Source organism: Harmonia axyridis, chromosome 5, assembly GCF_914767665.1.
Source record: "Harmonia axyridis chromosome 5, icHarAxyr1.1, whole genome shotgun sequence".
NCBI classification, from domain to species: Eukaryota; Metazoa; Arthropoda; class Insecta; order Coleoptera; family Coccinellidae; genus Harmonia; species Harmonia axyridis.
Window position 1 is genome coordinate 7,385,022 of NC_059505.1, and position 23,917 is coordinate 7,408,938.

Here is a 23,917-nt window from a genome sequence, read left to right on the forward strand (position 1 = left end):
ATAATACACCAAAAGATAGAGGATGCACTCTGTAATCAAGGTTTTACTTTTTCCGATGTTACTTCACTTCGCCACGTAATTGTAATGAAACGAAATTTTTTAATATTTTTCGCCAAATATTTGCTGCTGCAGTTTTTAATTTTTCTGGGTAACAAGTTGCTGAGAATTTCAAATCCATTTCATTCTATTCTTCGTTAAAACATAGGGCTGCTAGGGGAGGTGAATCCATTGAGGAATTTTATGTTTCCGTTCAGGTAAGTTCTACCTTACATTCTCTTGGGTTACCACCACCCCAGGATAGGTGGAATTGGCGCGAACGAAGCTGTGCGCAGGAGATACCTGGACCTCTCACCCCCTCGAAAAAGCTTTTTATAGGCGTTCCACCCTACGTACCATAGCTTTGTGGTGCCTAACAGCAGTCCTAGTTCGAACGTTCTACAGTAGTGTTGGATATAATGTACTCGGAAATAATTTTTCATTGTTAGTTTTTTTTCCATTTTGTAAATTTATTGTGAAATTTTTCATGTCTTTAGTATGTTGATTGTGGTAAGAAGTTTTAGATCAATGTAATTTGTTTCTGTTCACATTTTGTTTAGTTCGTGTATTTCCACATCTTTGGTGATCTAGCCGTGTGAGTGCGCTTGGAGATCAGATGGTTTTTTCACCAATATGTGACGATACATTTCTCACCCTACCAATTTCTGTTTCAGATGTTAAAACCGATTGCGGTTGTGGAGTAGCTTTTGGCTGTGTGTGCTGTAAGAAAGTCATATCACAGCCTCAAGATACTCGACAAAAGCGTTTGGTTATCTGAATTTGCAGGTTTGTGTCGTTAGTGAGTTTCGGCTGGAGATGTGGACAGTCTCTTGAAAATGTTCATATATTTTTCGAGTGTTAGGTAAAGTCACAAGTGTATATTTATGTGACTAGATCGAACATTCGCAAGAGGTATGAGCCTTCATCGGTCGTCTGTTCAAGCAGAGTATTGAGATGGCATTTTTTCCGTTGCTGACACAGCTTCTCTATGGTGGTTGTTCCATAAAGCTATATCAGCAATAAAAAACGTGCCAGTATTACAACAAACATCTTCTCGCCTCTTTAACCTGAAAGTTGCAACGAGAAAGGAACTAAAGGTGTGAATTGTCGTTATTGTCATATCACAGCCTTTTGTTTCTTACTTGTTGAACTTTTCACCTACTTATTTTGCAGCTCTGCCAGCAGTACTATTTTCAATTTTATTATATAGAGTCATTGCCATTACATTGAAATTGTATGTGTTCATTAGTTTTAAAATAATTAGTTTTATTTATTTTTGTACTAGGTGAAAGAAGTTTATTGAATAAAATTTTTAATAAGTATTGTATTTCATTTACAATAATAACCTTCTTGTGCGTTTGTACCAGAAAAACACAAATTTTGAGAAAAATAATCACTTATTGTGTTCGACTCGCTGAAGAAGTCGAAATGAAATCAATTCGGTCTGAACGTCCAGTCAAAGTGCAGAATATAGAGTTTGTGCAAAATCCAATTAATTGTTCTGAAGTTGCACCCATATGAAACGTTTTTTGTCAGAATATGAAAAAACACTCAGTTAGATTGAACTGAAATTCAGAGATCACGTGTAAAATGTACATGCAACATTTTGTGAGGATCGTATAATTGAGAAAAAAAAATTATAAAAAAATGATAAATCACATTTCCCCATTTTTTTTTGTTTTTGATCATTTTGATCTTATTTTCGAACCATGTCATACACAATGAGGTGAATCACCAAGAAAGAATTTTTTGGCTATCAAATTGATAGTTTTAATAGATCAATCAACGATAGGTGTCTGAAGATGGGATAACTTTTAGCTCATGTACACTGGGCCTTGCTACAAATACTCTTGTAAATACTATTATCTGAACTTACATTCATTGAACAGGGTGGGCAAATAAGCGAGATAAGCGGCTATATCTCCGAATCCACTCATCGTAGAGAATTGCGGTAAAAAATTTTACCACTTAGGTATACAAGAAAACACACTGGAAATTGTTTTGAAGTTCATACCTCTACCGCTAGGGTAGCGTAATAGCTACCGTCGAGTAGAAAAATGGATATTACTCGAAAATGTTTCATATAAAGTTGAAGAAAAAAATCATCACTTCTCTATCGTTTTGAATTGTCACTTCCGATTTGACATCAAATAAGGGTAGGGGAAAGGGAGAAATCTGACTGATTGAAATGCCTCTAACTTCAGTTTGGCTCAACATTTTTGAGCAAATTAGATATCATCTAAGAGATAATATCTTGTCGATTGAGGACAAAATATACTCATGATAAATTTGTTTTTGCTGCTTTCGATAGAGGGTGCAAAAAGCAGAAGGTTGCCTTTGCAACCTTCTGGTTTTTCAGCTTCAGGCGTTCTGGAGTCAAGGCCGAAAGAAGACACAATTTAGTTTTTCAGTGCATCAGTTGAAGAATATATTTTTTCGGCCGTAACTCCAAAACGCCTGAAGCTATCACTTTGCGACCTTTTGGGTTTTTCATACAAATTTGATGGGATGTCTGTTTCTGTCAGAACTTGAAGACACAATTTGGTTTTTCGCCGTGCATCAGTTGAAAAATATCTTCTTTCGGCCATAACTTCAGAACGCCTGAAACTATCGCTTTGCGACCTGCAAGTTTTTTCATGCAAATTTGATGGAACTTCTGTTTCTGTTAAGAAAATCGTATCATTACATTTGAAATTTCGGAGTAAAATGAACAAAACAATGAACTTCTGACTTAGCGCCCCCTATCGAAAGCAGCAAAAACAAATTTATCATGAGTATATTTTGTCCTCAATCAACAAGAAATTATCTTTCAGAAGAGATCTAATTTGCTCAAAAATGTTGAGCCAAACTGAAGTTACAGGTACTTCAATCAGTCAGATTTCTCCCTTTCACCTACCCTTATTTGATGTCGCAAAATCAAAAGTGACAAATCAAAAAGATAGATAATTTTACAAGGATTACATTGATGATATTTTTTCTTCAACTTCATATGAAACATTTTCGAGTAAAATTCATTTTTCTACTTGACGATAGCTATTACGCCCCCTAGCGGTAAAGGTATGAACTTCTAAACAATTTTCAGTGTGTTTTCTTGTGCACTTTAGTGTTAAAAATTTTTACCACAAGTCTCTACGATGAGTGGATCCTGAGATATAGCCGCTCACCTCGCTTATTTGCCCACCCTGTACATCTGTTTTGCAAAGCCACTGGTACTGAGGCCATGATAATGTTGAAGAAATATATCCATAATAATTTCAAGATAAAATTATATACTAATCTAGAGTGGACAGAAAACAACAATCAGTAACAATAACATTTATTTTCCGTCATACAAAAAAAAAACTTAAGGCACACTTGATTTATTTTTGGTATGTCCTAAAGAATTCGAAATAATAAGTGAGACTAGTTGGTCCAATCACCTGGACCATTCAATTACAAAAATAAAGACCTCCAACATAAGTAGGCGACAAGTTTATAAATAAATATTCTATGAATCACTGATTTTTCATCACCTGAGAGTTATTAAACATACTTATTCACAAGATATTCAGTGGAAAGGGTTGTGATGAAGGTTGAAGTTATCGGTTGTAATTGGAGGTGTGAAGTCCCCGCATCTAGGGAAGCCTTTTGGCACTGGAGGTACATCTGCATGTGATCCAACATGGAGAATAAGGTTCATTCCTATCAATACGTGGAACAGGAAATGACAATGGAAGAGCCAGTAACCTAGAATTTGGAGAAAATGTTATTCCACCAGAAATTTTTAGGTTGTAAAAAGCTGATTCTTGAATTTATTTTTGTCCTTAAGTTAGCCATAGTATAAGGAAAGGATAGTAAGCCAACCGCCGTTTGACGGCAAGGAAATAGTCACCAGGGGTCGCTACTGTAGTTGGATTTGGATTTGGAGAAGTAACTCGATAATAGATAGCGCTGAATCATGAGCTATAGATGGCGCAGAAATAATACGATAATTTATTCAGTGGCGTGGTTGAAAAGGGGTCGCATGACATTGTCAACAATTTTTATGTTATTATTAAGTTATCACAAATACACGCCACTGGCGTAAATGCTTATTACAAAGCAGAAAAAAATCAAAATATAGAAATCTTCTGAGCACTCTATTTCAAATATTTTAGTTCTTCAAAATAACACCGATTTTTTCAGAGGGCTCCACTTTACGGACCAATTTTGGACAGTAAAATTCGAGTAAAACGTGAGTACAATTAGATGGCGCTCAACATCAACAAAATCGAAAAAAGCACTACACTGGCTTTCTATCCTTTCCTTATACTATGGTTAGCATACTCTTCTCTCAAGGTTTATAGATTTAGACAGGTTGTCTCGTAACTTTCAACCAATCAGCGTTAACCATTCCTGACTCGGTTTACACATTCAAATAAATAACATTTGATTACAATGAAATCGTGAGTTTTCACGGATTTTCTTAATAGTTTGATCGCGTATATCGTTCGTAGTCTATCCTAAATAGTCTTTAATATCTTCAATCATAAAATAGCTTCGATAAAATGTCAGTCAATGATGGCCAATGGCGATACAGACATTCTATAGACCTTGACAGACACCGGGTGACGCGTTACCCCACTCTTTAACCCAAGTTACGAGGCAACCTGTGTAATCTACAGACCTTGCTCTTCTCTATACTGACATATTTTATTAGTTTATTGTTTGTTCATCTCGAGTGATTTAAGATATTCACAATACAATGATCCTGGACATGAATATCAAAATTTTGAATGAATAATTTCCTCATGTGGAAATTTTTGGATGTCTTAAATTGTCCTGAATTCAATCTGTTATCTTATCTGTTCTAACCTGGGTTATCTGCTCTGAACCTCAAAATGACGTATCCATTATTTGGCACAGCAATGGTATCTTTGAATGGCGGTAGTTTGAAATGCCTGTGTAAAAGTCCTCTTCTATCTAAATCAAGAGCATGTTTAAGATTAATCTTCTTAATATTAGTATCGGGAGATCTTCCAATCCCAACAACAACAAACGAGTATCCATGAAGATGGAAAGGATGACTCAAGTTGGTAGCTTGAACTGAAAAAAAAACTTTCTGTATAGATTGCAAGCACAAAATGCACAGTCTTACCTTCGTCAACCAAAACCACTTCTACTATAGCGTTTAGAGGCAAATCAACTTTGTGAGTACACATGCAGTTTTGTTCGCAATTTTCTGGCTTGTTGTCTCCATTGCAGAATTGTTCTGCTGGTATATCATCGATTTGTGATAGCGGTGGGGCTGGTGCTGATCGGTAAGAGATTTCGTCGATCAAACTTATAACATGATCACCTCCAGGAGCAGCTGAAAGCAGAAATACTTAATATAAAATATTTCAAGTTCACAGGGGACTCCGCATTATAAGTAAGGTTAGAGAAACCACACTCTTGTTGATGGATTCCTATAACCTTTGGTTTCTAAATTGATAACATCTTTCTCGAAAGATGCTGAAGATTCCTTGGACGAGAGTGTGGGTACTTCAACCTTAAGCAGTAGGTACTTAATTTTGGGAGTTTCGATATCAATACCAGTACATACACTGTGTCCGTAAAGTATATGGAACAAATTATTTTTTAGCTAAACCCCCATTTTGTCTCAATTTTCCGATAACTCTAGCTGAGCTGATTCCAAAAATGTATCACATGTTGATTCCAATTGGTACAGGGTGGACAAAAATACAATAGTTTTGTGTGTGCTCAAAAAGTAACGCGTAACATTCTTTATCAGTTAAATTAACAATATTATCCAAAATACTTATTGTCTAGCGGCAATTGGTTTGAATGTAACACCATGTGTTTTTGTTACATCTTTAGATTAATAAAAATGAGCTGTTTTCAAACATGTTTGGTATAATACTTGTGGTCTAGCAGACAGAATATGAAAGAAATTGTTTCGTATCAATTTAAATAAAACATAGTCGTCTAGTTTCTTGTGAAATGTCATTATTTGTTTATTGCCGCTAGACAATAGGTATTTTTGATAATATTATTAATTTAACTAATAAAGAATGTTACGCGTTGCTTTATGAGCACACACAAAACTATTGTATTTTCGTCCACCCTGTACCAATTGGAATCAACATATGATACATTTTTGGAATCAGCTCAGCTAGATTAATCGGAAAATTGAGACAAAATGGAGGTGTTTCATTAAAAAAAATGACGGTGACGCCATTACTCGAAAGTAATTCACCCTGTATATTAGATTATTATTTTAAAATACGGTAAATTAAAATGAAAAATTGACGTGTTTCAGTAATATTTTTTAAAAGGGTCTGTTTAGCTAAAAATGAATTTGTTCCATACTTTACGGACACAGTGTATATTATTTCATAAGGAGGAGTAGTAGTTAATTCTTTGTTTCATTTTTCGTTCACAAAATTCCCACTCTTTATGATATCGATATTCATCAATTGAAGGGGCTCATGCAAATTATCAGTAATTTTGAAAAAAATAAATTGAGAGCAAAAGCTTGAAAGTTCGTTTATTTCAATATGGATAGTTAATCCGCCAGCTTTCAAAAATAGAGGGGGCTAAGGAGGGGCTATGATTTTTTAAGGATGGGCCAGATTTCCAGGTCCATCTGGTTTACATTGAATTCATATTGTATTTTTTTTTTTGGTTTTGGCGATATTTCGTGGGCGAAGGGCAGCAAAAGTTTAAGGTGGGCTCGGTCCCCTTTCCTGCCATCTCCACCAAATGAAACTTGTATATTCATACTTAACTCTCATTATAAATATAATGAGAATGGTATTCATTCTAACTTGTATATAAAAGTGATGTCACCGTTATGTTTAGTTCAAATACTGACGATAAAAATTACTTCAGAGGGCTTTGAAAATGTTCGCGTTGAACCATTACAAAGATTGAACATTATAGAGGCATTATTATATCAGGGTAAATGGGCAAAAATCAGTCAGTGTCCTGAAAATGCAGGTCAAATTATGAATTATAATAGCTTCTACTGAGTCTCTATTCTGGCAGATGGTTACTATTATTTGAACGTCGGTACCTCTATAGGTTCTATTGAATGTACCTTCATGGACCTAGTAAAGGTGCGAGTTTGGGTGAATTTCACAAAAAATCAAGTCAGTTTGCCCTCATATTATTGCACATGTTCCTAGATTTCTTTGTAACCTACAGTCAACTTCAAAAAGTGTCATTTGAAGTGCATATTTTGTGAGGCCTTCAATGAATGAAACCATAATTCTTAGGAATCAAATAAAATAATTAAAAGAACTTAAATGCTGACTATTATGTGAAAATCTGTAGTTTTCAAATCATCAGCACGAAAACTTCAATTTCTTACTACTCCTGAACCTCTAGACAACCTGTCCTATAAATAGGATATCTAAGATTTCCACAAAATTATAAAATTTGTTACCAACCCTTATGGAATTGATAGGTCTATAATTCCAGGACCAATAATTGATTACATGAAAATCAATTATTACTGAAAGTATTATAATAAAATATAAAAGATTCAATTCACACTGACAATATACCGAAAATTCAAAATAAAATATACCTATATGTATTATGCTCATCTATTAAGATAATGACCCCACTAAAATTTTGACTTTCTGGAGAACGAAAACATTGTTGTTATTAATGTGAAATATTTTCAACAATGTAGGAATATATCAATCCTATTCCTACAAAATATATAGAGTGTTCCTTTTCGAATACGAAACAGATATCCAACATCTAGTCTAACCGAAATTTGCATCACATTTTTATTCTATTTATTTCAGCCCTAAGATCACGTGCCAGAACTAAATCATGTTGTTTTCAGAAATGCCTAATGATATCAATCTTTCGTAGATGACCCTGTACCCTCAGTACATTGTCACTGTAGGAAATGATCTCAGGCGACATCTATGGCCATCAAACTTGATTAGAAGAACGTAAAATAGTTTAAGTGTTATGCATTAGATGTCACCCTAAGATGGTAAATAAAGTCACTGTATAGAGAACTACAGTGACTTAAGTCACTGTATGGAAAACTACTGTGACTTGATGAAACATCGACCACTGTATGGAATGGAAAAACCTTAGAGTAACAAAATACATAGATAATGTATTAGAATCTGACCGATTTAACGTATTTCAACGAGAGGAAGATGTATTTGATTATTAAAATAACATATTGCGATTAAAGTAAAAATGTACCTAAGAATTTCTTATAGGTGTGGGGTTTGAATAACGCATCCAATTGATATACCAAAAACTTGAAGGGCAAAAAGATTTTCACATCTGGTCTATCTTGCAACAGGCCTTCATCCACTTTTTTGGCATTTCTGAGTTGGCTTACACATATGGCATCCTTCCTGGGCTTGTTGCATATGGCATCTAGTGGATTCAAAACCTGAATAGGAAAGGTGAGGTTTAAAAAGAGGACAATACCAAAATATTCCCCATATAGGTCCAACTATTTACATCAGCATTTTCTGGCAATAACCCTAAGCTTCGGGGTGCTAAGGCAATACCATTTTTGAATCGACCAAATTGATTTCATACAATAATTTTCAAGCTTTGGAACCCATTACAAATTTAAATAGTTGCTAATAAATACTCTATGAATATAGCCCATTCCAAAATATAATGGAAATAAAAAGAAATGACCGGCATACTTCCCTTCAAAATTCCACCATAACCTTCTGAAATAAAAAGCTTCTTCAATATGTACAAAGCAAATTTCAAATTTAACGTTTAATATAACAATATTTTTCATCAATATACTTTTTCACATCTCAACAGTTATATGGCAAATTAAGTAATTTAAAATTACATTATAAAAACTATTTTAAAAGAGCGAATTGCAAAAGAATTGCTTAACAAAGATTGAAAGACGTCCAAAATTATTTCCTTTCGAATACATTTGAGCAATCAATAGATATTCAATGAAATGAAGGGGAACAGTTTTTATGTAAGTCTTTGAATTGTTCTTTTTATTCCGAAAATAAGGCCAAAAGAAAATAATTTTGAAATGAATGTTCACGTATTTTTTTCAATTTCCTCATCCAGAAGAACTGTAAAAATATTCGAGTATTCTCAATAAATAAATAAATTAATATGTGTGGTCACTACAGTCACCTGAGAATTCACATTAAACTAATTATATAAATAATATTGCATTGCAGCACAAATAACAGACAGCTACTTGTGATATGGATTCTCGTAATAGTTCTTATGCTCCAGTCTGATGGGTGGTGTAAAATGACCACATTTTGGAAAACCTTCAGGCACAGGAGGCAGATCAGACTGCGTCCCAACATGGATTATCAGATTCATTCCAATGAGAACATGAAATAGAAAATGACAATGGAAGAGCCAGAATCCTGAAAACAGTTAAAAGTTATATTGAATAAACTGTGATCCTCTCGAACAGGATTGCCATCTTTTGTTTATGAAGAATCAGGACAGCCCTGGCACAAAATTTCAAGCTTATTAAATCATCAGAACCAAAAATAACTTTTCCGAGGCCATAATAATAAAAACAAAGATATTTAACTATTGCGTGTGAACTAAATTCAAATTGGTACTGTCTGATTTAATCGGGACGGGTGGCAACCCTGCTGTCAAATACAAAATATCTTTCTCAAGAAGGAACACCACCACGTGGCTGCTCAGTGCTCAGTTCAAAACGAAATTATAGATAGGTATTTCTTCTTACAAATCACTGATTTTTATGGGGTTTTCACGTGATTTCCTTAAACATGATCTATATTGTAGAAAGTAAATATTTTTAATTTGCGAATGAAAAAAAAAATGGGAACTTCGCAAAAGGTAATTCATAATATGTACATAGCACTGATATATTTTTACAATATTTATGAACAAACTCACCAATAATAATTACAAAAGAGGTAAAACTATAATTTTGTGAAAAAGATTATCAACCGTCGTACACTGCTGCCCTCTATTCATTTGCTTCGAAAAGAGGAAGAATGCACAATTTTGGACATCGCAGGAGCGCCAGAGAGGAAATGAATGGGTACCGAAGTTTTACTTACAAGCGGAAAGCCCAGTGGTGGTAATCCCTCTTGAACATGCTAAATGAAGCATATCTCAAAAAAAAGATCTGGGGGTATTGCGGACTCTGCTACCAAAAATTAACCAGGAACAGTTGACAATCACGGACATACGAATGTCTGTTGTACTAGTTTTTTTTTTTTGAGCATTAGAATTTCTGAATATGGTTTCATATAAATACCTGGATTATCAGCTCTAAACCTCAATATCACGTAACCGTTATTTGGCACAGCGATGGTATCTTTGTATGGAGGTAGATTGAAATGTCTATTTAACAGACCTCGTCTATCCAAGTCCAAGGCATGTTGTAAATTAATTTTTTTGATATTTTTGTCAGGGGATCTTCCGATTCCAACTACAGTAAACGAATATCCGTGAAGATGGAAAGGATGACTCAAGTTTGGTGCTTGAACTGAAAAAGATCAAAAATGTTTTTAATTTTGTTGTTATTTCATTCAGATTAAAAAAAAATATTATCATCTTTCAAGAGGCTATTTATACTTCATTTCACAAATGCACAAGATGATGAGCAGCAATGACAATGACCAAAAGGTTTCATAAAGGTTTTATTTTGAGTAGCCAACTATCTAGGCAGCTGTTAGGTACTTCTGAAGCTGTCATCTTTTGATATTAGAACAGTAGAAACTACAACTACAATTCAACAAACGCATTAGAAATGTTAAAATTCTCTAGAAAATTGAAATTGTGCAAATTTTGCAGTTAAGTGAAGCAAAATTTTGAGCTAGTAGCTGGGAGAGCTTCAAGAGTGACAGCTGCCCAGATAGCGGACATAAAAATGAAACCCCTTATTGGAAAACTTATTTCCAAAGGAATAGAGAAGACCAAATAGAAGGTTTTCCTGAGATGTCTGAAATGCGGGTGTGTTCACTGATTAGATTTCGTTTAATATAATTCTGGTGATTTGGCTCGGCACGGGTCTCTTTTCTTTTTTCTTCCTTAAGGTGGTGCTGTATAAAGAATTGACCGATCAACGGCATCATTTCAAAATTTTTATTTGTTCTGTCAAAAGCTGATCGACTTCAACCTCAAAACGATAATGACAAAAGACGACGTCAGCGCCTTAAGAAAAGATGCGGAAATTAAGTGGAAAGGGACCAATACCATTAAAATCTAAGAAGGCTTGTCCCTTCGAAAGTAGCCACTGTAATCTCAGGGTTTTTCAAGAGCCAGTGAACACACTAGTGTTTAGGACATCTCAAGAAAATCTTTAATTTGGTCGCAAGACAGTGGGGTCTTCTTCATTTCTTGGAAATAGGTATAGAACCATTTATTTCATTGGTTCCAGAACGATTGAATATACATAAGATTACAAACTCACCTTCGTCCACTAATACAACCTCCACAATTGCATTTAGAGGAATATCTACTTGATGTGTACACATGCAGTTTTGATCGCATTTTTCAGGTCTATTATCTCCATTACAAAATTGTTCTGGAGGCAAGTCATCCAATTGAGACAGAGGTGGTGCAGGAGGAGATCGATAAGATATCTCATCTATTAAACTAACAACATGATCGCCAGTAACAACGGCTGTGGAAAAGAATTTTTTATTGACCCAAATGTAAAATAGCACAGGATGAGTGTTATCTTTGTGAAACTTTTGAAATATTACCACTAGGTATCTACTATCAACCTTTGGTTCATGGAAGAATAATCTCACTATGTATCAGCTTATTATTTTCGAGTGAACCTTTGGAATGGTTCGAGAAAAATATCAACCCTCCTCGAAATTATCTTCCTAAGTACTATACTTTCTAAGTTTTAGATTGATCGGAATTCGGAACAAATGATTCTCCATACAAAATACGCTGGATTTTAGTTTTTTTTTCAATAAATTGAGATTTTGTGTTTTATGACTAATATGAATAGAATCCCTGGTGAGTATACTGATTCGATTTTATTTCAGACTTTTGAGATATCCACCTGTTGCTTTGGTGTTCTGCTTATGTAAAGTATAAACGCTGTATGCGCCATCTGAAACAGATGCGATCTCTCGAAATCAAGTAGGTATGAATCTGAAAAATCTCCCGTTTTGTCTGAAAGTTTTACAGGTTTATACTTGTAAAACTTTCAGCCTACTTATGTAGACACACCAGGTTTTCTACGCATCTTAATTATGACCACCCTCTTCGTGCGATACTTTAAGGAATAGAGTCCTTCGACTTTTTAATTTTGAGTTTGATATGGTCTTCTACATCTAGGAGCTATGTTTTATACAAAACCGACTTTGAATGTCACCATCAGAGAAAAACATTTAAAGGTGTCGAGTCTGGGAAGCTTGGTGGCCATTCAATCGGTTCTCTTCAACCAATTTATTTCTCGTAAAAGTTATTTTTGCAAAGCCATTGCATTACGTTCCAAGCGATGTCACTCAACTCCCCAAATTTGAGATTTTAAGGGTTGCTGCCATCATGCTTACATGGTAGATACAAATTGATCAGAACCAACCGTATAGAATGTCCCCTTAAGAACCAAAATTTACCTTCTGATTTTGCATGGAGACCGATATATTAAAGGTGGTACCTTTTCAAATTGACACACTGAATATTTTTTTCACTATAATACACTTGGTTTGATATGCAGCTACTTGTTTAGAAAATTCAACATATTTTACAATCATTCTGTGTTTCTCTTCAGTATTTGATATTTTTAACATTTTGTAATAATTTTCCTCATTTTTGAACTATTTCCTGAATAAACCTGGGATCTTCAGATCTTGAGAAGAGCAGTTTTTCGATTAAGCATGTTCATTTCTTCAACAACTCTATTCGGCCCAAAAAGATGGATGAATTAATTGATTCATTCCAAAAAGTATTTCAAAAAATTTGTTTTACACCTCAATATCTTATGTTCCAAATATATATTACTTTAATGTTATGTTTTGTTTTGTGTTTCTGAATATTTCTTTCGGATTACAGAACGAAAAACATCGGGATTGAACCATCAGCTAGATATTCAAAAATTATCTTATTCGCAATGAGTGAAATTTGAAGTTTCTTTTAAAGTACAATTTTTTTTTCCACATGTTTGAAACTCTATTCATTTCAAGTCATTTTATCGTAAACATATTTTATCTAATAACACTCATGACTCTTGTCAATAGAAAAAAGAATAATCCACTATTGTTGCTCTTTATAATCGAATCTTTAGGAAGTTGATGAGTATAATACTGGATGATTTCTGGAAAGCACTATGGCAGAACGAAAACTTTAAGAAAATGGAAATAAAAGAAACCGGCGTATTCGCCATTTTGTAACGCTTAGCTCTATTTAAATTAGGTCACTTATTTGAAATATGACAATGTTTGAGTTCCAATGAAACTGATACCGATAATTGAATGAATCTCCTTAAAAATCCCCTTTCTTATATTCTCTAACACTGCCTTCCTATTTTTCCTCTCTTGATTACATAATATCTCAACTTTCCGAATTGAAGAGTAAATTTAGGAGGGTATGGATTTTTTTTTTCGGAATGATCCAAAGGTTCACTATAGAAAAATTTACCGAAAAATTCAAACAAAACATGTTTTTTTGGAATTCCAATAATCTTTAAGCAATAGGAGAAACGCAGTGGAGGTACGAGTCCTCCTTATAGAATTTGTTGTCTTTTGAAATTACCGAAAAAATAATTTTGTAAATCAATGCTTTCTTTCAGCAGAATAATAATTTGTCAGTTATATTTACCTAAATACTTGTCGTAAACATTCGGCCTAAACAATTCTTCTGGTCTATAAAAAAAGAATTTGAATGGTAAAAATATTTTGACGTCTGGCCTCTCCTGAAGAAGAGCTTCATCTACTTTTTTGGCATTTTTCAGTTGACTAACACATACAGCATTTTTTCTCGGTTTATTGCAAATGGCATCCAGTGGATTCAAAACCTATTTGGAAGATGAATATTCTGATGATTTCCATTCAATGAAGAGTATTCTCGAGATAGTTACAAATATTTACACGATTACGAATATTTTTGTTTATGACTGAAGGATCTGAATTGGGAATATTAAAAGGTATACTTACATTTGGTATTTATTCCTTTTAGTAATTTGTTATACCTACCCCTATAAAGGCTAAAAGAGGGATTGAAATGATGGTATTTGTGTCCACCAACACCAAAGTCACCAAAGCAAATATTTACAAAAAACATTTATACATGCATTTATTGAATCATGTACATTTACATAATTACATCTAAAAATAACAGTAACTTCGACAGGCTCAAAGATAAAAGACATAAAAAGACTAGTATACAATCTCATCTCTGTTGAATGGTAACATTTTAACGAAAACTGGTTTCAATTGCATACGTATATTCTATACAAGTGTTTGCTTCGGAATTATATAGCAGAATATAAGAATTTTAGAAAATTAAATCAACAATAAAGGTTTCTTATTCGAAACCCTCTTATAACACTTTTCAAAATAACAAAAATACACAATTCGGTTGTGGTAGCCTTTTCAACAAACCATCGTATAGATATGTACAAAAATTTACAATTCTCTATATTTCTACCGCATATACAGGCAGCACCACAAGCAAATAAAGGTGTTAGGAAGGTAATATGGAAACAATTTCCAAGGTTGTACGTTTTCACGTTTCGCTCACTTACTTACCTTAAATAATTATGGCGAAGACCGTCATATATAAATAATTAGCTATAAATTATGAATTACTGAGGTTTATACAATTTCGGGAAGAAAATGGCAAGATCGAAACAAATAGAAACAATTTCGAGTATAGTAAGTATATCAGCATCTCGTGCTTGTGAATTTGGTCAAGGTAACTCTGCATTGAGCTTGAATCTTCCTTCAATTATTTCAGTAAACACAGAAAATACCGGAAAAGATTCCCTATCCATCATTAATAAAAATTTCCTTGATTAAATGTTAATTAAATTGGAATGTTGATTTCTTCAATTATTGTTTGGTTATCCTGAGTAATTTTAGGACTCATTTTCGGTCGACTTTTCTGTGTATATAAAATGGCAAAAAAATCACGAAGAAACATTCAAGCTTGTCGTTTAGTAGTCTCACTATATAACTTTTGTCGGGTCTAACGATATGGGCGGTAAGTGATCTCCGCAGGTTGGGAAACCTTGTGGTACGGGCGGTAAATCGGCATGTGTGCCAACTTGAAGGACTAAATTCATTCCAATAACGATATGGAATAAGAAGTGACAGTGGAAAAGCCAGAAACCAGGGTTATCTGCCCTAAGTCTGAGCACAACGTAACCATTATTTGGCACAGCGATGGTATCTTTAGCTGGTGGTAGATTGAACTGTCTGTGAAGCAATCCTTGCCTGTCAAGATCAAGGGCGTGCTTCAAATTGATTTTCTTGACGTTCCTGTCAGGAGATCGGCCAATACCGATAACGTTAAAGGAATAACCGTGAAGATGGAAGGGATGACTGAGATTGGGTTGTTGAACTGTAAGAAGAATCGAAATTAATGATGATTAAAGATTTGATTTATAAATTAACATACCTTCGTCAACTAACACAATTTCAACAATTGCGTTCAGTGGAACGTCTACTTTGTGAGTACACATGCAGTTTTGCTCACAGTTTGCTGGTTTATTGTCTCCGTTACAGAACTGTTCAGGGTTTATGTCATCGTACTGAGAGATCAGTGGTGCAGGGGCAGCCATGTATGATATTTCATCAATCAAACTGAGGACGTGGTCACCATTGGGTGCAACTAAAAATGGAAGAGGTGAGTAAAGGGTGTTTTTTAGCTGCCTGATAGTTTCGATGGTTGTGGTCTATGGTTTGAAAGTTGAGAATGTATTGACATTTTGGTTCAGTGAGGTTTGGCAATTAATCATGAATCTATCAACGCCAGAACAACGCTTCCAAGTTGTGGAAATTTATTTTGAAACGAATAAATCTGTTCGCGATGTTCATAAACTATTTTGTCAATTTTACGGCCAACATTATTATTATTATTATTATTTGAACTGGGGTCGTTTTGGTTCGGTAAGCCTTCCGGTAACTGCGACCATGCAGATCTTTTGTTCTCTACCCTACTCATTCATAGAAACCCAAGGAGGTGGTCAATGACGTTAATAAAACTGACAACCTCCTTAGGGGCCTTGGTCGTTACCTCTCTGGTATCCAGGACCGGCTTACCCATGTGAATGGTTCTTAGGCCAGCCAGCTCCGGACACTTGCTTAACATGTGTTCGGCTGTTTCTGCTTCCGATGCACAGAGCCTGCAAATCTCGTCTGCTACCTTTTCCATACGGAACAAATGATGTTTGTACCGACAGTGCCCCGTCAGCAGTCCCACCATCACCCGAAGCTCGGCTCGTGACAGCATCAAGAGCTTTTTGGCGTAGGTGGGTGAAATCGTCACGAATTTCTTTGCCTGAACAAGTCTAGGAGTGTTAGTCCAGTGGATTATCCTGTTGTTCAACTCCCATAGCTGGACCGCAGCTTTATATTGGTCTTTTCCTAGTCCACAGAAAGGCTCAGGTCCAGCAGGTGTTAACCTTGATGCACTTTTTGCAAGTTCATCAGCTTTTTTATTTCCTTCAACCCCACAGTGCCCTGGTACCCATAGTAGAGTCACCTTATTTCCTCTGGTCAGTTGCTTTATGGTGTTACGGCACTCCCAAGTCAGCAGAGACCCCTGGCAACACGATTCCAGGGATCTCAGCGTGGTTTGGCTGTCCGTGGTGATGTAGATATGCGACCCCTTGAGGTTCATTTTGTGACACTCCTGAGCGCATACATAAACAGCCATTATCTCGGTCTGTAGAATCGAGGGCTCATGGTGTTACGGCACTCCCGAGTCAGCAGAGACCCCTGGAAACACCATTCCAGGGATCTCAGCGTGGTTTGGCTGTCCGTGGTGATGTAAATATGCGCCACCTTGAGGTTCATTTTGAGATATTCCTGAGCGCATACATAAACAGCCATTATCTCGGTCTGTAGAATCGAGGGCTCATGGTGTTACGGCACTCCCGAGTCAGCAGAGACCCCTGGAAACACCATTCCAGGGATCTCAGCGTGGTTTGGCTGTCCGTGGTGATGTAAATATGCGCCACCTTGAGGTTCATTTTGAGATATTCCTGAGCGCATACATAAACAGCCATTATTTCGGTCTGTAGAATCGAGGGCTCACTTCCCAGGGCTTTAGAGATCCTCAGTTTAGGTCCATACATCCCAATGCCGGTGCCCTTCTTTGTTTTTGATCCATCTGTGAACCATATGGATGACTTTTTGTCCAGACGATTTACGAGACTTATTGCACTAGGACGGTCATTTATAACCGTTTCAAAGGGCGTTTCAAAATCGTAGGTGTTTGGCATAACATCCGATGGTTTTGCGAGGAGGTTTGAATCTAATTGATTCAGTATCCTCATATGTCCAACCCAGTTTTCAGGAAGGATATTTCCATTGAGGGAAATTCTTATTGCTTCCAGCAGGCTACATTTCCTCACATGTAGATGTAAGGGAGGCAAGTCTAGTATGACCTCCAGTCCTGCTGTGGGTCATATAATTATGTGGTCTCTAATGGTGCCATTGTCAAGTGAATTAACGCGCGTACAAAATCTCGATTTCTAATCAGTGTTTTCATTTACTGCTATGAAATGTAATAACTTAGAGAAAGATTTCCTCCTACATACCTAAATGTCTGTTGTAAGTGTTTGGCCTGAAAAGTTCTTCTGGGGTGTAGAGCAAGAATCGGAAAGGTAAGAAAATCTTGACATCTGGATGTTCTTGCAAAATGCCAGGGTCAATGCTCTTGGCATTTTTCAATTGACTGACACAAATTGCGTCATCTCTTTGCTCGTTACATCTTGCATCCAACGGGTTAAGAACCTATAATTGATCGATATTAAGCCTAGAACTATATACAAATATACAACACTGAAACGGGGGATCTAAAATTTTGAAACTGTTTTTCTGTACAAAATTTACAAGGACATGCAACCAATGGAGAAGCTGTATCTTAAGAATTACTGTACTATGCTATAACTTTTTACAACCAAAAATACTAATACAAAAATATTAACACAACTGCTCGAAAAATATTCCAAATCCAAAAAAAGTAAATAGTGAAATAAAGAAGAAGCATTCAACGTCTTCTGATTCGAACATGTAACCTTTAGATCGGTAGGGTATTAACTCTACTCATTGGCGTAGGCTAAAAATAATAATGTATATTTATCCTTCAAACCACATATTTACATTGAAATAAATTCGGCATAGGACCTGTCACCAGAAAAAAATCTAATGTGATGCTGTTATCAGCGTTATATTCGAAAAGAAATATGGAAAAATTCTAACTCCAAAACTGAGTGATCTAGAGCATGATTTTGCCTAGTCGATAATTAGAAATTCTTCAAAAATGTATTCCTTGATATTTTCATGAAGATTTATGGATCGTAATCACAAGCTTGAAGCTTATGGTGTCACTACTGATTTTTGTACCAATTTCAATGTAATTAGCTCTCGTATTTTTTGAGAAAAGCTTTTAACGGCGTATCCGGATGGATTTTTGGATTCTATACATTCCAAAACATCAACTTAGATAAAGTTATAGGAAGGGCTAAGCATTTATTTTCCTCCAAAGATTCCAAAAATTGATCATTGAAACTAATAAACCAAAATCAAGAGAAGTTTATGCTGGCCCTCAACCTACAACTTTATCGGTATGAGGGACTTTGATATACTATCCGAGATCTAAGATAACTCTCGCAATTTTTCAATAGTCAACAATGAAACCATTCACCTAGTTTTTACGATATTGTTCAACTTTCGAGGAATTCCGAAAGAGTTATAATTCCTTGCTTATATTACGTAAAAGAATGTACGAAAAAGACAGGACATTGCCTAGCCTACATCATTATTATTGCAGCGTTGACATTAAACTATTTGCCAAAGGCCCCTTCAAGAGTAAATCACAATCATGGTTACCATTACCGTGAAGAATTCACAACACAATGCCACGTATGAAACGATTGTTATGAAATTGTCTATTGGACTGAACGGTTATTTACTATACAATCAACACTATTTACATATTGGTATGTTATCCCTAATGATCGAGCTCTTGCACGATTTTGTATATGTACTGGATAAATATTCAAAAATGAGATGACAGAATTGGAACAACTAATTTATATTCAGATTTTTCTCTAGATTTTTAACAATGCTAATTTTTTCATTGTTCTTTCTTCTATAATATTTTTCATTATGGAATCGCGATGTGAAATATTACTATTACTAAACAAACTGAAATGTTTGTTTGTTTGTTTATTGAAACCAAAATTTTATGAGTCCGAGTTGAATGCGCTGGTAAACAGGTCTGAAATCTTTTATATGTCTTAGAGAGAGCAGGGTTTTTTGTACAAGGCTATGTGACATTTATATACAAGCATTCATCTAAAGAATTGCACTTACCACTCCCTGAGGAATACCGAAATCGTAGGTTGGTGGTTGTGAAGATGGCTGGTATGGACCTCTAGCGTATCTCAAGATGGCAAGTTGTTGTACTCTACGAACACCGCATTCTCCTAGACCTCTCAATTGGATCCAGTAGGCACCTGGATTTCTATTGGCGTGTATGACGAAATCGTATCTTTCACCTATAAAAAAATTCATTCATTAGTTCTACTTCATTGTTTTTGAAACTGAAGTTCATTTAATATTCAACAAATTTCTCAATATTTCTAATGTTCGTTTTTTTTGTTCTAACTATTTATTCATTTCTTATAATAATCAATTGTGAGGTACTCTTTAGTTCAATGGATTGTCTAATGTTTCCATGTTTTAATTAATGATTTTGTTCAAATTGATCTCCAAATTCATGAAAATAGCATACTAATGCTGCTTCCTATCAACATCAACATCAATCGATGTTGTTCAATCAAAAGTTGATATTCGAATATTGTCTTATTTCTGTAGGGAATCTATCGATTCCCTCGAAAATATTCCGTCCGAGAACGAAAATCCTATAAACGGAAGAATTCAGTGTGAAAACTTAGAATAGCGAAACCACACCCCTAAGTGATCCGTAGAAAGGCTTTGCTAATGGTCGAATGGAAAACGGCCTGAATGCCCATAAAACTCGGCATTTCAGGGCGAATAATTCAATCGAGTTCAGAACACTCCTCGAGAAAAAAACTACATCTACAACATATGTCCAACACTTGCACCGATAACGAAGCGAGTAAAGATTTTCACATCTGTTCTCGAGCCCGGCGAAAAAATACCTGAGACCGAGCTTCAACGAGTCAACGACCCAAGTGACTAGCGACCCTAAGAATCGATTGGACAAATTATCATCATGACAAGTGCGTAAGCTTCTTCAGTTTCTTTGAATCAACAGCGATAAGGAACCCAGACTAAACAGACCTTGTTATACTTGCCTATTTCATTGAGTTTTCTTCGGCTTAGAATCTTAAAATCGATGATATGTGAGCTCAACGCTTAGTTTGCTGCCTGTCTGCCAAAATGTATCGCTATATTACATTTCTTATAGTTTCTTACTACTATTCTTATATAGATATCCAATATCTGATTTTTTTTTGTTCAGAAATCACTTTATAATATTTGTTAAGTTTAATACTTAACACCATTAGTTTTTATCAGATTCTTAACTGATACATTATGGCACGATTACTGAAAAAACGGTTTTTTTTTCCCAGAAAATTTCATAAAAAATTCATAAAAGAAGTATATTACAGGAGATGAATGAAAAATTTCATGAAAAACTGTTCTCAAGACATAAGTCTTGAGAACAGTTCTCCTGGAATATACTTCTTCTAAATGAAGCCAGAAATTCTTTCTGTCTAAATATAAGATTCATTCGATTTATACATTATTGAATCAATCATATACATTATATTATGCGTATTTTGTTCGATGTTATTCATTTGATATTTGTATATTGTTGTGATAGTAGGTATTTATTAAACAGGAATTTCATTTCACCTTTCCATCTGATTAATCTCTTTTACGCTCTAAATGCCAGTTCAAAGAACAATGATGTCGAATGATAAATTAACTTTTACAGATTAGCATAACTGCGTTTTCTTGAACTACTGCGAACATTCACGTAGGTAGGTACTGAAATATTCTGTTTCAACAGACTCATTAGTCCATTTATGTTTTTAGAACATCATAGCTTATGAAGTCACTCAATGAATTACTCGAGTTTTTGCATTTTTCAAATTCAACATTATCATCATTATACCGTTGCATAAAATGACAATCATGTGAAAATTCATGAAATCTTATCGCGTAACTGGGGTTCAATAATTGTCCTTTAATTTATTCAAATGACAAGTTGTTGGTATGTAATATTTCGGATTATGTAAGAATCTTGCATTGCAATGCACGTATTTGTCATAACGAAGAAATTAGTTAAAAAACAGCGTTTCGAATGAGAGCTAAAGAGAACAGAGTGGCCCAAATAGATTACTACGCATAAACTCGAGTTTTTTTTTTCGGCTCATTTAATTTGCGTTCTAATCATATGATTGTATACAAGACTGTTATTTGTCAGATAATTTGGAATGGGAAATGCTTGAAATGAAATAGCTATAGTGGCTTGAAAGTGTAATTCATTGGGAGATTTTAGTTTTAAAATACGGAGGAATGTATTTGTAAGTAAATTATTATTGGGGTTATCCAATAAGAAGTTTCTTTTGGATAGGTAACTATCTCAGAGTAATAAACATAGATGGAGAGAGCATATGTCATTTTGTCCCCAACATGAACTATCAAGTTTGACATGAAGAGCGCGGAAATGAAAGCATATCAGTTATACAAAATTTCACCCAATTCGCGAGTTTCTCCACGAAGAACGCACTTCTTATGTCCCATAGTGAATCAACGTTTCACATTCACTCAAAATATATTGAAATAAATACCTAAATATATCAGTAATTCAGAAAACAAACTTCAAGCGCGCCAAACGACGTGAAACAACCGATGACACTAGGAGAGCAAAAGTTGCCAAACCTTGGATTTCAGCAGGTAGATACAGAAAATAATAAATATTCTGTTCATTATAAATTCGACAATTAGGAAAAATATCGGATTCCTAATATTCAAATTTGCATATTTAATCGGGAATCACTCAAATAAATATATTTCATAAAATATAATATACATTCATAACGATATAGTAAAATTGTGGATTTGAAAATATATCACAAAATCGAAAACGTAATCTAACCATGTTGGGGACGTAAAAATTGCGTATAATCCCTTTATCTTTATTACTCTATGGTCACTATTAGGGTAGCTGTCAATTTTGACATTTGCCAAGTTACAACTACGCCACTGTTATTTTCCTAGTGTGAAGAGATCGATTTTCAAAGTTCATTTCTTTGAAGAATTTTTTTTATTTCTTCTCTATTATTGCAGTTTGTACCGGGTGCTTCACTAGTCTGTAGCGGCCGTTCTAATCGCTCCCCGGTCGCTACGCCACTGACCAAGAGACATAAAATATTAACTTTTCTAGATCGAGCCATGATTAAGTTTCTAACTGACAACGTTACAAAATAACTGAATCCGTATCTGTTATTCAGCTGATTTCCCATTCCACCATAGCTCTGATCTTATTCCTTGCAATTATTCGCCTGCATACGCTCTTAATTTATCTGAAATCGCCTTCGAATACTGAATAAAAAAAAAGAAAAGCCAACAAACTGCTAATTACGCAGTGAGGTAGATAATTTTGAGACTGATAAGGCAGTCGAAAATCACGTAGGATTTGTTGAGTGAAAGATAACTGAACGTATTAAAACCGAGAAGCCAAGTGGAACAGTTGGCCAGTAGGCACAGAGGAAGTTGAGTGATTTATTTAAATTGATATGGAAATCGAATGTTTGCTTTACGTTGGAATTATTCAATTACCTGTGCACATAACCACGTTCCGAGTTTTGCGATTTTGGATATCGACTTCGTGGTTGGTAACTTGCATATTTTAGAAAGGGTCTGCACATTGTTGATTATGTAAAGATGCAGGGAAATGTGCGATTTATTATATCATTGGGAGATTGAATGAAATTTAAAGAACTGTTGGAAATGATCGCTCATTAAGATAATATAATATTTTATTATTGAGTTTACCTAGTTTTTTTGAAGAGCTATTACATATTTATTGACGTGATAGTTTCGATAATGAATTATTCGTGAAAGGATTATTTGGACTATTAGGTATCATTTTCTATGTGGTTTTTCGTTTCCGAAGGTTCGTCAAGCTTTCACCTGCGTCTTGCTTCTGAGAAGAATCGATTGCAAACTTTGTTATGTCTGTATCGAACACATCTATATACAATTCTTTTGTATGTAACCACTCAACTCATGAATGAGGAGAGCCTATAATCTGCTGACATCAAGTCAGCTCTTTTCTAGAATTTTTCAGTACGTTATTTCAAAAACAAGTCACTCGCTTTTTCTGAAATGTCCATAAGACCCATTTCACAAATGGAACTAATGAAGATTTATTGATATATCATTGTCGGAAAGCACATTAATTTCATTCGATAAGAACTTTGTCATGGAGTCTATAAAATTGCGAATAATAATCAGAAAATTTCTATATTCACATATACTTATTCGGATTCATGTATGTTTGCCCTTTTTGCATTGCTGAACTATTCATTCGATTATCATGAAATTTAAAGAAGTTGTTGTGTGCAATTCCACTTATGTTTTTGATTCAGTGAAATACCAGAATGACAATTTTTTAGGAATTGAATGGATGAAATCTGAAACCGGCGAATTCGCCATTTTGGCGTGCTCAACTTCTTGTATTGGATCAAAAAACTTTGAAATAT

The 23,917-nt window shown here is 34.9% G+C and overlaps 1 protein-coding gene across 1 annotated transcript in view; it reads right to left on the reverse strand.

The window, feature by feature from the left end:
* Nucleotides 1–3,338: 3,338 nt before the first annotated feature.
* LOC123680213 overlaps nucleotides 3,339–23,917 on the reverse strand; it is a 66,684-nt gene continuing 46,105 nt past the window's right edge. The window contains exons 6-20 of the mRNA XM_045618004.1: nucleotides 19,527–19,711; nucleotides 17,747–17,942; nucleotides 15,601–15,813; nucleotides 15,150–15,543; nucleotides 14,175–14,185; nucleotides 14,070–14,104; nucleotides 13,801–13,996; nucleotides 11,435–11,647; nucleotides 10,277–10,507; nucleotides 9,221–9,401; nucleotides 8,852–8,861; nucleotides 8,233–8,428; nucleotides 5,153–5,365; nucleotides 4,870–5,100; nucleotides 3,339–3,762 (exon numbers count right to left, since the gene is read on the reverse strand). Of these exons, the coding sequence (XP_045473960.1) occupies nucleotides 3,584–3,762; nucleotides 4,870–5,100; nucleotides 5,153–5,365; nucleotides 8,233–8,428; nucleotides 8,852–8,861; nucleotides 9,221–9,401; nucleotides 10,277–10,507; nucleotides 11,435–11,647; nucleotides 13,801–13,996; nucleotides 14,070–14,104; nucleotides 14,175–14,185; nucleotides 15,150–15,543; nucleotides 15,601–15,813; nucleotides 17,747–17,942; nucleotides 19,527–19,711 (2,684 nt within the window). The 3' untranslated portion in view covers nucleotides 3,339–3,583. The remainder of the gene's footprint in view (nucleotides 3,763–4,869; nucleotides 5,101–5,152; nucleotides 5,366–8,232; nucleotides 8,429–8,851; nucleotides 8,862–9,220; nucleotides 9,402–10,276; nucleotides 10,508–11,434; nucleotides 11,648–13,800; nucleotides 13,997–14,069; nucleotides 14,105–14,174; nucleotides 14,186–15,149; nucleotides 15,544–15,600; nucleotides 15,814–17,746; nucleotides 17,943–19,526; nucleotides 19,712–23,917) is intronic.